This window comes from Desmodus rotundus, chromosome 1 (genome assembly GCF_022682495.2).
Source record: "Desmodus rotundus isolate HL8 chromosome 1, HLdesRot8A.1, whole genome shotgun sequence".
Taxonomy (NCBI): domain Eukaryota; kingdom Metazoa; phylum Chordata; class Mammalia; order Chiroptera; family Phyllostomidae; genus Desmodus; species Desmodus rotundus.
The window spans coordinates 177542229-177554855 of NC_071387.1; the positions used below are offsets into that span (position 1 = coordinate 177542229).

General features: G+C 47.4%; 1 protein-coding gene and 1 pseudogene across 5 annotated transcripts in view; both read left to right on the forward strand.

Moving 5' to 3' along the window:
- The first annotated feature begins 4752 nt into the window (after positions 1-4752).
- Positions 4753-12627, forward strand: part of PLEKHG4B (pleckstrin homology and RhoGEF domain containing G4B) — an 83541-nt gene continuing 75666 nt past the window's right edge. For all 5 annotated transcript variants that reach the window (XM_045186370.2, XM_045186373.2, XM_045186371.2 and 2 more), the window contains exon 1: positions 4753-4893. In XM_045186370.2, the coding sequence (XP_045042305.2) occupies positions 4846-4893 (48 nt within the window). In that variant the 5' untranslated portion in view covers positions 4753-4845. The remainder of the gene's footprint in view (positions 4894-12627) is intronic.
- LOC112320935 (endothelial differentiation-related factor 1 pseudogene) lies at positions 9381-9860 on the forward strand (annotated as a pseudogene).

Below are 12627 nucleotides of genomic sequence, written 5' to 3' on the forward strand. Positions count from 1 at the left end.
CAGTCCACCTGGTGTATTTTTTCTTCTGTTGCACATGCTTTTACTGTCATATCTACAAAACCGCTGCCAAATCCAAGGGTATGAAGATTTATCCCTATGGATTTTTGTCTAACAATTTTATAGCTCTAGCACTTACATTTAGGTCTTTGGCCCATTTTTAGTTAAATTTTGTGTATGGTATGAAGTAAGGGTCCACCTTCACTGTTTCCGCATGTGGATGTCTAGTTTTCCCAGAACCATCTGTTGAAAAGACTGCCCTTTCCCCATTGAATGTTCTTGGCACCCTTGTTGAAAATCACTTGACCATATATGTGAGAGTTTGTGTCTGGGCTTTCCGTTCTCTTCCATTGGTTTATAACTCTGTCCTTATGCCAGAACAACACTTAACTGCAGACGTTTTATGATAACTTTTGAATTCAGGTAGTGGGGGTCCTCACACTTTGTTCTTTTTCTCAAGATTGTTTTTGCTATTAGGGGACCCCTCTAATTCCATGTGAATTTGAGGATCAGCTTTTCAATTTCTGTGAATTTTCATAGTAATTGTGTTCAATCTGTAGATCACTTTAGGTTGTATTGACATTTTGACAATGTTAAGTCTTCATACCCACGGACACCCTGTCTTTCCATTTATTTAAATCTCTTTCATTTCTTTCAGCAATGTTTTGTAGTTCTCAGCATTCAAGTCTTTCACCTCCTTGATTAGATATATTCCTAAGCATTTAATTATTTTAGATACTATTATAAATGGATTTATTTTGTTAATTTTTAAAAAATTGTTCATTGCTGATATATAGAAACACAGCTGATTTCTGTGTGTTGATCTTGTACCCTGCAGCTTTGCTAAATTCATCAATTGGCTCTAGTAAGTTTTTGGTGGATTCTTTGGCATTTTCTATGTATAGGATAATGTCACTATGAATAGAGATAGTTTTACCCCTTTCTTTCCAACTTGAATGCCTTTTATTTCTTTTTGTTGCCTCTAACAGCTCTGGCTAGAACTTCCAGTACAGTGTTGAATAGCAGTGGTGAAAGCAGGCACCCTTGTCTTGTTCCTGATCTTAAGGAGAAAGCTTTCAGTGTTTCATCATTGTTTATAATGTTAACTATCTGTTTTCCATAAATATTGTTTATCATGTTGAGGAATTTTTTCTCTAATCCTGATTTTCTGAGAGCTCTTATCGTGAAAGGGTGTTGGATTTTTGAAATGCCTTTTCCCCATCCATGGAGATGATCATTTCCCCCTCATTGTTCTGTAGCTTCTGATTAAATTTCTTGTGTCAAATTACTTTTGCATTCCTGGGATAAATCTCACTTGTTCATGGTGAATAATTCTTCTAATATGCTATTAAAATTTTATTGAGGATTTTTGCATCTATTATGTATTCATCAGGGATATGGGTGTGTAGTTTTCCTGTGTCTTTATCTGGCTGTGGTATCAGGGTAATTCTGGCCTCATAGAATGAGTTAGGAGGTTTGAGATGGAGGCCCATCTATTCAGTCCTGGTCCCTCTTTCCTTCTGTTTACACATTCAATTTACTCATCTCTGAACACACCTATGTGTAGTTGCTTCCAGATCTGTATTTCCATCCTGACCTCTCCTCTCAGCGTAGCACCAATCTCGTTCAGCATTTGGTCCACTCTACAGGTCTAACAGGTATCTCAATGTTAATATGTCTTCTTCTCCAAAATCTGCTTTTCCCCTAGCCTTTCCCATCTCAGTAAGTAGCACTGACTTCCACCTGCCAATCAGACCCCAAATCCTGAATTACTATCTTGGTGCCGATTCTCACCTGCAGACAGCAGAATCCGCTGTAGCTAATTTATGCAGTAAGAGATATAGTAGAAGATATTAGTAGGTTATAGCATCTGTAGGAGGGTCAGGTATCAAGGACCAGCCAGAAACATCAGCAAGTCAGAGAAACACCTGACCATGCTGTCAGAGTGTTAGGAAATGCCCTTCTGCTCTCAGCACCACTGCTGTCAGGGACAGGATCTGAACTGCCCCAGACAAACCAATCACCTCCACCGCCAATACGCTGTGACAGCCACTACTTTCTGTGGCTCCTTGCACATCTCATGTGCTACATGTCTCAGCAAAGCCAGACACATTTGTGATCTCAGACTCAAGGGACCCAGGGCACGTAGTTTGTCGTCTCCAGCTTCTGCATGCAGGAAGGCACACGGGAAGTGGTGGGCATGGGTTGTGCTTAGCAAATTTGAAATGCCTCCCAGTGTCCTCCTTGGCTTCTTTTTCCCTCACTCTCCACAGCCAGCAGTCAGCCAGTCCTCTCAGCCACTCTGCTTCTAAGTATATCCTGCTTTGACCACTTCTCACAACCTCTGTCATTCCCACTTTGATCCAGACCTATCACTGTCACCAAGATTGTGGCAAGTGCTTCCTGATTGGTCTCCCTAACCTTGACCGCCTGGGGTCTCCACATTGCAGAGAGTGAGATATTTGGAATGTACATCAAATAGTGTCACTTCCTTTCCAAACTCCACAGTGGTTTCCCACGACACTCCTAATAAAACAGAACCCATCACTGTGACCCACTTATCCCTGCAGGCTTTCCAACCTTGTCTGCTTCACATAGCCCTCATTCACCATGTTCCTATGTACACTAGCCTTCCCCAAACGCACCAGATCCATTCTCAGCCCAGGGCTGTGCCTAGGCAGCTCCTTCACTTTCTTCTGGTCTCTGCACAGTCTTCTCCGCCCAGACCATCTGCTTTATCTAGGTTTATGTTCTCTGTTTATTGGTTTATTGTTTGTCTCCCTCCATTGGAATGTCAGACCCTCCAGGGCCCTGACAGGGGCTGTGCAATGACTTGGCCAAAAGTACATAACCAGTAAGTATCTTTTGAATAAATGAAATGATCTCAATTGTCTAAGTTTTGGGAAAATCTTCTCAGAAAACATCCCTGACTTTATGGATACACAGCAAGGGAGGAACCAGATCCCTAGATATGACGGGGGACAGTACAAAGAGGACTCCCGGGCTTGCCCTGTGCGGGCCCAGCTTCCCCCACAAAACAGGTGTGGCAAGACTGGCTCCACCTGGAGGCCCCCAAGTCTCCAGTAAGAATGAGAGTCCAGGGCTGCACCTTGACCAGGCATCTGGGTCACTGTCGACCTCCCCTAAGGTCAGCTCCTGGATCCTGGAGGACCTGGTGAGGGACAAAGTCACCTGCTTTGGAGGTGTGCCAACATTCCCAGTTCTGTCCTGGCAGGTGCTTTGGGACCATACAGGTTTATAAAGCCTGGCTCCTGTTCCAGAGTGTCTTGGTCAGGACTCCCACAGGGAGAGAGACGGGGGGGGGGGGGGGGGGGGGGGGGGCGCGCAGAAGGGCATGGCAGGGATGCTTGGCAGCCTCAGGGAGGTGCAGACAGGAGTAACACCCAGATTCCCAGAAGTCTGCTTGGGCTCAGTGGGAGGGCTGGAGGTTCCAGGAAGCAAGGCAGGGCAGAAAAATTCAAAAGGCCCTGTGCTGGGGGAGGGCACAGAGCTCACCCCTGCCACCCTTACTGCCATCCCCTCTGTAACCTGTGGCCGAGAGTTCGGCTTTTTTCTCTGAACTGAACTTTATACCCAAATGAGCGGGTGGGTGAGCCTGTACCCAAGTTTCCAGTCAGGACACAGCAGAGGGAGAGACCACGTAAAGATGGGCAGGCTCTGCTGGGATACCACCCCCTAGAGGAGGCTGGTTCACCTGGGACCCTGGCTGCCTTCTCCCGTGGTCAGGGAATGTGCTCCACCAAAATCCTTCAAGTCCCCTAGCTATAGGGAAGTCATTTCTTCCCTGTGGTGTGGGAGATACTGTGCTTTCTAGAGGTTGTCTATAAAATAAGGCATTAAAATTGCAAATCCGGTGGGAGGCTGTTCAACTCTCCGGGTGCCTGACTCCCCAAAAAGGGGAAGGTGGGCCCCAGCTCAAGCCCCTTATTCTGAGACAAGGGCCAGAGGGCTCAAGATAGAGTCCCCACAAGCAATGTGCTCACTTGGACGGGAAGAGAAGGTCGGTCCATCTACCCTGCGTAAATCGAAGTCCAATTTATCTATATCGGTGGATATCAGGGGTCCAGGTGTCTTTACTTGTCCCTCTACACCAGCGAAGATCAGGGACCCGTCTATATTTGTCTTCACTGGGGAAAATCGGGGTTCAATAGTCTTTGCTGGCAGAAATCAGTGTCTGGTCTGTCTACACTAGGGGAAATCGGGTGCAGAGCCCAGCTACTGGTGTGAGAACAAAATGGCAAATTCCCGAGGCTTCCTGAGAACAAAGTAAAAGAAAATGCTACCGCTGCTCCATCTCCAAGAGGGAGGAGCCCACAGGGTCCCGCCGAGGTGAGAGCGTCAGGTGGAAGCACTTGCACTCAGGGTCCGCCTCCCCGAGGGGAGGTGGTGGGGGAGGGAAGGAGGACCCCACCTTCGCCTGTAGGCCCCTGGGGTGGGAAGGGTTAGGCTTTGCTCCTACCAGGCAGCCATCACTCAAGGTGAGACCCCGCCCCCCCGCCTCGGAGCCTCGGCAAGGTGAGACCCCGCCCGGGAGCTGGGGTTGGGTGGGTGGGGTTGAAAACCGGCCTCGGAGTTCAGCGAGGTGAGGCCCCGCCCCCTCCTGAGACCCCCCCTTCGGGGTAAGGCGCAGGCCCCGCCCCTGCCTGGAGCCCCCGCAAAGTGAGATCCCGCCCCCGCGGTCCGCCCATCGCTTCCGCCGCCGGGCGGGGTGGGGGTGCGGCCGGGGAGGGTCCCGCCGGCCCACTGCGGGCCTCGCTCACGTCCCGCTCCGGGCGCTGGCCTCTATGGGGACGTTGGCCCCTGAGGCTGGACAAAGGCGGCACCACCATGGCTCGCAGCGCGGACCGCTCCGGCGACAAGGGCTCGAGCGCCCAGGTAAGGAACCGGCCGCGGGAGGTGAGGTCGTGAGCGCCTCCGCTGCAGCGAGGGGAGGAAGCTTTGACTTTCTCCTCTTTGGAACACAGTTTAGCAAACTTTTCCCTTAACCTTATGAATATTTATGAGGAAAATATGCTTTCCAAGACAGATTTGCATTCCTGGGGTCTGAAAGGAGTGCAGAGGGAGGGAGCGTAAGACAAAAAGACATTTGTGAAATTGTTGCCAAGGATGAGAATGTTCCTAAGTTACTCATTAGCTCAAAACTGGTAGGACAATCCAATGAACTATGGTGCACAAAGGCGCAGAAGTTTCACTGAAAGAAATACCAGGATTGACTTTTTTTACATTGGACGGTCAGTTGATTTAAAGAATGAATGTTGCCTAGTAAAACAACATGGTCATTTCAGGTTTGGAGAAATGTGATGAAAGCTGTTTTGAATATTGCTTCGTGTGAAATGCAAAAAAGTGTATTGGGTTTGTCTTTCCCTTTTTTCAGTGAAACTAGAGTAAAGTGTTTGGTAAAGTAATTACACTTGATTCCTGTTACCTGACAGCATTTTTACTTTAAAAATTTTAGTTGTTACTTGCAGGTGTTTAATTAATAAAACATGCAATTCAAAAGTAAGTTAAATGTAATTGAAATTGTGCGTAAGTAATACCTTTTGAAACGCCTGTGCTACACAGGGCGCAGGCACGGGGAGGAGGGTGAGCTTCTCAGCTTCATGTAGAGATTTCAAAGTGGACAGAGTGAGGTCTGGCCTCCGTTCCCGCGCCTCCCTCACATCTACAGGGTCTCTGGGCCGGGAGGAAGTCTCGAGGTCACTTTATGGGAAATGTTTGCTCTCATTGAAACACATTCAGAGGCTGAGATGTTTAACAGCTCACAAGGGGGTCCTATCAGCGGAGCTGGGCATCAGCCACCCAGATAAGAAACCCACTTTTGCTTCTCTGGTGACACTGCATTTTGATCTCACTGTGTTGGGTCTAGTCTGCAAATGTGCCCGGCGGCCTGTGGACTGTCCAGCTGGGGGCCGCAGAGAGCAGAGCCGTGCCATGCTGGTGGGTGGTGGGCCTGGGTGCCAGGTAACCTGTGGCTAGCAGGAGAGTCCCCATGTTTTATCCCATTAGAGGGGTCCAGTGTGGGTCTAGTCTGAAATGGCCTTGGTGAAATTAAGGCCTTTGTGTCTTCGGCATCAGTTAGTTTCCGAGCCTGCTGGTGGTCTCACGTGAATACTTGTAAAACCTAGGTAACAATATAGGAGCCTCCAGGTTTCCAGACCCCAGCAGCTTTGTAAGAAAGTCATTCAAGACCAGTTCACAGGCCACCGTCTCTCTCCTTCACACAAAACTGTGTCCTCTCTTTATGCTTGAACAGAAATACAGGTCACATACAACCTGCTAGGCCCTAACAGCAGTCTGCCCAGGCTGGATACCCATTCTACGGATGGTGGAAAGCGAGGCTTTTTGTCGCCCCGTGTCTCCCAGACAAGAAGCAGCCCTGAAGCTGTGGTTTTCCTCGCTGCACCCACATCGCGGTGCCCTGAGGCAGTGGTGCATCTGCTCAGTATTCAGCTCAGGGCTTCCATCCGGAAGCTCCAGGGGTGGGGATTGAGACTTCCTCACCTGCATCCCTTTGCCAGGGCTCACTGGTCCTCAGCTCAGCTGAGGAGAAGGAGCCCAGCATACTTCTGAGGGGTGGCGAGTCAAGAGAGGAGTCTGGGGTGAGGGAGGTGGGGGAAGTGGGGGGTGGGCTGAGAGGTGCCACGTCCTTTCCTGCATGAGTTGATCCTGGGTGCCTGGGGAATCTAGGGTCCTATGGGGGGAAGACATGCCCACCTTCACTATTTACTCTATAAGGGGCCAGGAGGGCGGTGCCCGTGGAGTGGGGAAAAGACACCAGACCCCAGCCAGTGCCCAGAGAACAGGCCCAGAGTCTTAGAGATGGCACGTGCACCTGCATCCACCCTTTATTAGCCGTCAGCCTTTCGGCTGGTAGTTCAGCCTCTCTGAGCTTCAGTCCGTGCACATGTATAGGAGTAACACACGGCTCACCTACCTCTAGGAGCACTGAACAAGTAAGAAAAAAAAGAGAGAGAAAGAACTCATGGACGTGGACAACAGTGTGGTGATCGCTGTGGGCGGGGGCTGGGGGGAGGAGTAGGAGGGGACGGAGGGGAGAGATGGTGATGGACGGAGACTTGGGGTGAACACACAACACACGCACAGATGGCGTGTTGTAGAATGCACACCTGAAACCCGTATGGTCTTATTAACCAGTGTCACTTCAATAAATTCATTAAAAAGGAAAGAAGTTTAAAAGTAACATAAAAATGGAAATGTAGATGCTTCTGGAAAGGAAACCCAGTTTATCATTTAGCTGAATGTCCCCAAGTTGAGCACTGCCTCTGTCTGTCCTGATAGCTGGGACACCTTTCACATCTGGGCCCAAATTCCTTTAAAACTACTTATGTTCCCCAGACCTGGTAACAGGGTTAAACCTAATGCAACAACAGTTAGGAATTAATTACTTTGAAGTTCTGCACTAGAATTGATCAAGTCAGCCAGGTCATGAGTATGTATACCTCTGGAGATGGAGAAGTCTCACCTGCCTGCAGCCTCCTGACCCCCCCCCCCCCCCCCCCCCCCCCCGCCGTTCCGGTCATGGTAGGCTTCACCCTCACTCAGAAAACTCCCCGGTCATCCTGCTAGCAGCCCACTTTGTGGCATTGCCCCACTCCCACCTCACCCAAGCCTCTTTCCTGCTTGGTTTCTCTACCTGTGAGTCTCCATAGGAGGGTCTAAACTGATGTCACCTGTGTCTGGCTCTCCTTGATTGCCTGTCTCCCCAGACTTTACTTCATTCCCATTGTTTCTCTGAGGCCTGGAATAGTGCATGTCACACTGTAGGTGTCACATGATGGTGACCCTCCCCCTCCTTCTAAAGCCCACTTTTGCTCCCCTGCCCAGTCCCAACCTTCTGTGGGCCACACAGATGCAGAGTCTGCCCTGTGGAACCTGAGGAAGCAGCCAGGGCATAGCTCACTCTGGGAAACCTTCTTTGTCCAAGTGGAATATAGTCAAAGCAGACCCAAGACAATTAAAGAAAAAGGCTCAATAAACCGTGGTGTGACGTAATGAATGTGCTTTGTGTGTGTGTTTTGGGGGTGGGGATGATGGTGAGCAGAGCAGAAAAGAAATGCCTGAATGTATTTCAAATGAGTGGAAAGGGCAGCCCGGAGGATGACCCCTCCCTTCATGGTCAAGTGGAGCTGTGGTTTGGCTTGGTAGAAACTCTTCCATCTGTAATTAGCTGTGAGCCATCAGGTGACTGCCTGGAGGGTGAAGGGGTTAGAATGAGCTTCTGAGAGCTCTTGACTCTGTCCCTCCCAGAGCGAGACAAAGGGCAGTGTGGCACAGAGGCAGTGGTTCGGTGTTTGGGATGTAGTCTGTGCAGCCTCAGGGGCCTGGGTTTAGTCCTGGTTTCCCCTTGAGTGGGTGGGCAGGCCAGCCCCTCACCTCACTGTCTCACGGTCTTTAGGAGGGGGGTGATACCAGTATTACAGTTGCTTAGAATACAGTCTGCAGTACTTGAAAAATGTTAGCTGCTACTCTGTGATTCTGTATAGGGATTTAACTACAAATTAAAATAAGGATTGAGTTTTCATTTTTTGTCAAATCACTTAAGGAAATCTATTCAGCGAAGTTATCTTCAAGACATTTTTGTACTCAAAAATATCAACTGAGAAGAGGAATTGTGACTACAATTAGGTACTGTTTTTGACAATATAATCATCTATTTTTTAAAAAAGAAATGTTTTGTGGAAGTGCCCAAATCAATAGGCCATGAACTCCTCTTGGTTCCAAGGCCTCAGCGCTTTCCTTCTGGATTACTCAGAGGCAAAAGGAAGCCTAATTGGAATAAGCTTTTAGTCGGTCTGGAGTACCACACTGGGTAAAGGAGGGAGCACTTAGTTCTCCAAGCGACGTTTATGTGTCCAGAGACTCATGGTGGCTAGTGACATGTGCTGACAAGCCTCAGTGAAGAGTGTAACCTGTGTCCCAAGCACAGTGTTAACTAGGAAAAACATTTGCAAGAGTTGTTGGGGATAGAGAGCAACAGCAACGCAACAAATGAGGGAAAAAGATAGCACAATTTCTGGAAGGTACTGTAACTAATTTTTAAAAAATAATTTATCGAGGTGAAATGTATTTTCATAACGTAAAATTAGCCACTTTAAAGCAAACAATTCAGTCGCATTGAGTGCATTTACAATGCTGTGCAACTACCACCTCTCTCTAGTTCCAGAACAGTTTTGTCCCCTCAGAGTAAACCCCTGCACCCATTAAGCAGTGTCCCCCCCCATCCCACCCTCTCCCAGCGCCTGGAACCACTGATGTGTTCTCTGTGAATTTCTCTACTCTGAATATTTCATGCAAGTGGAATCATACAATATGTGGCTCTAAATTGTGTTAAAATACATAAAATGTGGAGCTGCCGCGGAGCCACTGGACCTGCCCACTCCACTGTGGCCGAGAACAACTGGGTCACAGTGAGCATGCTGCTCAAGAAGGCCCCATAGCCATGAGGGCCAAGCCCAGCAAGCCATCTTAGTGACTCAGAAGAGGAGATGTGGAGATTTCCAAGAAATGTGCCGCTGGCCAGAACAAATAGCATCCGATCACCAGGAACGTGACCAAGCTGGACAGGGAGACTGAGGAGCTGCATCACGACTAGGTGTCCCTGGAGGTGGGCAAGGTGATCCAGCAGGGCCAGCAGAGCAAGAGACTGATGCAAAAGGAGCTGGTGATGAAAATCAATGAAAAGCTGCAGGTCATCGTGAACTGTAAGGGTGGACTGACCATTTCTATTAACCAGGCTCTGGGCAAAATTGAGAGCCATTGGCCTCAGGCTCCAGGGGAAGGACAATGGGAAGCTGACTGAGAAGGGGCCAAGGGCAAAATGAACACAAAGCCTCCAAATCAGTGCATTCCAACTGATGTTGTCTGGCTGGTTCCTCTTGACCATCAGCACCAGCGTGGGTCTCTTCACATGGCCGAGTTAGAACACAGGCTGTCAGCCCTGTCTGGGAAGCCCCTCTACTCGAACCTGCTATCAAACAGGACCTTGCAAAGTGTTTGCTTCTCCTGATTTTTTATTCCTCCTTACTCCCCAGTCTCAAATGGAGGTGCAAAACGCCGCCTTCCTCTCCCATGGTACTGGCCCAATTGTGGGTGTGGTTCCTGGGGGTGCTGAGTGGAACCCCCTCCCATGGGTGTGTGGGTGGGGTGGAGTGGCCCAGTCTGGTCCAGGAGAGGGAAGATGCCACCTCTAGACTGGCTGTTAGAGGCACTAACAAACGTTTGCTGCCCTTCAAAAAACATATAACATGAGATTTACTATGTTAACCATTTTAAGTGTACAGGTCAGTGTATTAAGTACATTCACATTGTTGTGCAGCGGTCACCTCCATCCATCCCCAAACTCCTTCGTCTTGTAAATCAGCAGCTCTGTGCCTTTGAAATGTTAACTCCCATTCCCCACAACCCACAGCCCTTGGAGACCATCATTCTACTTTCTGTCTCTACGATTGTGATAACTCTAAGGACCTCATACAAGTAGAATCACACAGTATTTATCTTGTTGTGACTGCTTATGTCACTCAGCACTACATCCTCAGGTCCATCCATGATATAGCATGTATCAGAATTCCCTCCTTTTTAAGGCTGATAATATTCCATTGTCTATATATACTACGTATTGGACTATTTTCATCTTTTGACTTTTGTGAATAGTGCTGGTATGAAAATATGTTTACAGGTTTTTGTGTGTACAGATGTTTTCATTTTGGGGGTGTATACCTAGGAGTAGAATTTCAAGGTCACATGGTAATTCTACGTTTAACTTCTTACTGAACCACCACACGGCTTCCACAGCAGCTGAACCATTTGACATTCCCACCAGCAATGTATGAGGGTTCCGATGTCTTCACAGCCTCACCAACACTTACTTTCTGGCTTTTGCAAAAGCATTACTGTAGTCATCCTCACGTGTACGAAGTGTGTTTCAGTGAGTTGTGGCTTGCATTTCCCCGATGACTGTGGATGTTGGGCATTTTTTCACGTGCTTGTTGACTATCTGTGTGTCTTCTTGGGAGAGCTGTCTGTTCAGTCCCTGCCTGTTTTTAAATTGGATTGTTTGTCTTTTTGGGTAGAGTTTCAACGTTTCTTTTTCTAATCTGGAAACAGGACTCTTTATCAGATATATGACTTGTAAATATTTTCTCCCACTTGTTGATTATCTATTTACTTCCTTGATAGGACCCTTTGATACGCAAAAATGTTTAATTTTGATGACGTCCAATTTACATATTTATGTATATTTGCTTTTGTTTTTGGTGTCATATCTAAGAAATCATTGCTACAAACAAGGTCATAAAGATATACCTGCATTTTTTGTCCTAAGCGTTTTATAGTTTTAGCACTTACATGTAAGTCACTGATCCATTTTTAGTTACCATAATGTTTGTGTGTGGGGTGAGATAGGCATCCAACTTTGTTCTTTTGTGTGGGGATATGCACTTTTCCTGGCACCATTTGTTGAAATTGTTAACCTAAGAAACATCCAAACCTGTAGAGAATTTGTATGACTTTATTTAAGCCAAACTGACAATTGCTGGGAAGCAAAATCTCAACAGATCGAGAAAATGTCTGGAGAATTGCAGTTTTGCAGCATGTTTTACACATTAGCATGAAAGGAAGAGGTGTTAGGGGCTACAGGAATTCCATCGGTGTCAGACTAAGGGGGCAGGAGAAAGCAACACAAGGAAATCTCTGATCTTAGATTAAAAGCAAAACAGAGAGATACATACTTGTTTTTCATTGGACGGTATAGGATTGTTCATATTTACAGCACATGGAGATGGCATGCAGGGGACAAGATAACAATGAAGGGTTCTGAGGTCTCCTGCAAAAGATATTCGGAGATGTCAAAGGTATGTTACCTTAGATGCAAAAAGACAATAGACAAGCTTACTTAAAGATTGACCTTTATCAAGGAAGCTACAGGTCTAGGACGTGACTACCCACTATGACCTGCTTTTAGTTAGGAATTTGTATGTTCAGACTGTCCTGTGTAGGTACTTTCAGTCTTTGAGTTTGTAAGGCCCACCATGCAGGCCTCCCCTGAGCTTGTCAGGTTTAAAATGTGGTCCCTTTTTGTCCACAAAATTAGTTTTTACTTATTGAATAGTCTTGGAAAACTGGCTGGAAGTCAATGGGCTGTAGCTGTATGGGTTTATTTCCAGACCCTCAATTCTGTGGAGAACTTTTATGAGTGTATTTGAGACAACTGACAACACACGCCAGGACGCAAGATATCAGATGCTCAAGAGAATAACAGTTTGCAGTTTCTGTTATGCATTTGGACTTAAGGAGGGAAGAAGAGGACAATAATGAAGATGGGGGGAAGCCAGGCAGGGATTGGACTAGAAGGAGGGGTGAAAGGGGGCATTTCAAAGGTATGTTAACCTAGATGCACAGAAACAATGGATAGGGCTTGCCTAAGGGAAAGACAAGCCCTTTAGTAAAGAAGTCATTTTCCTGGGGTGTGACGACCCACCTAGACCTGCCAGTTAGGAATTTATGATCAGATCACCCTATGAGGTTACTTTCCACAGAACCCGCTTTTCTTCTATAATCTCCCCATCCTTTGGTCATAAATCTAGCCAAAGG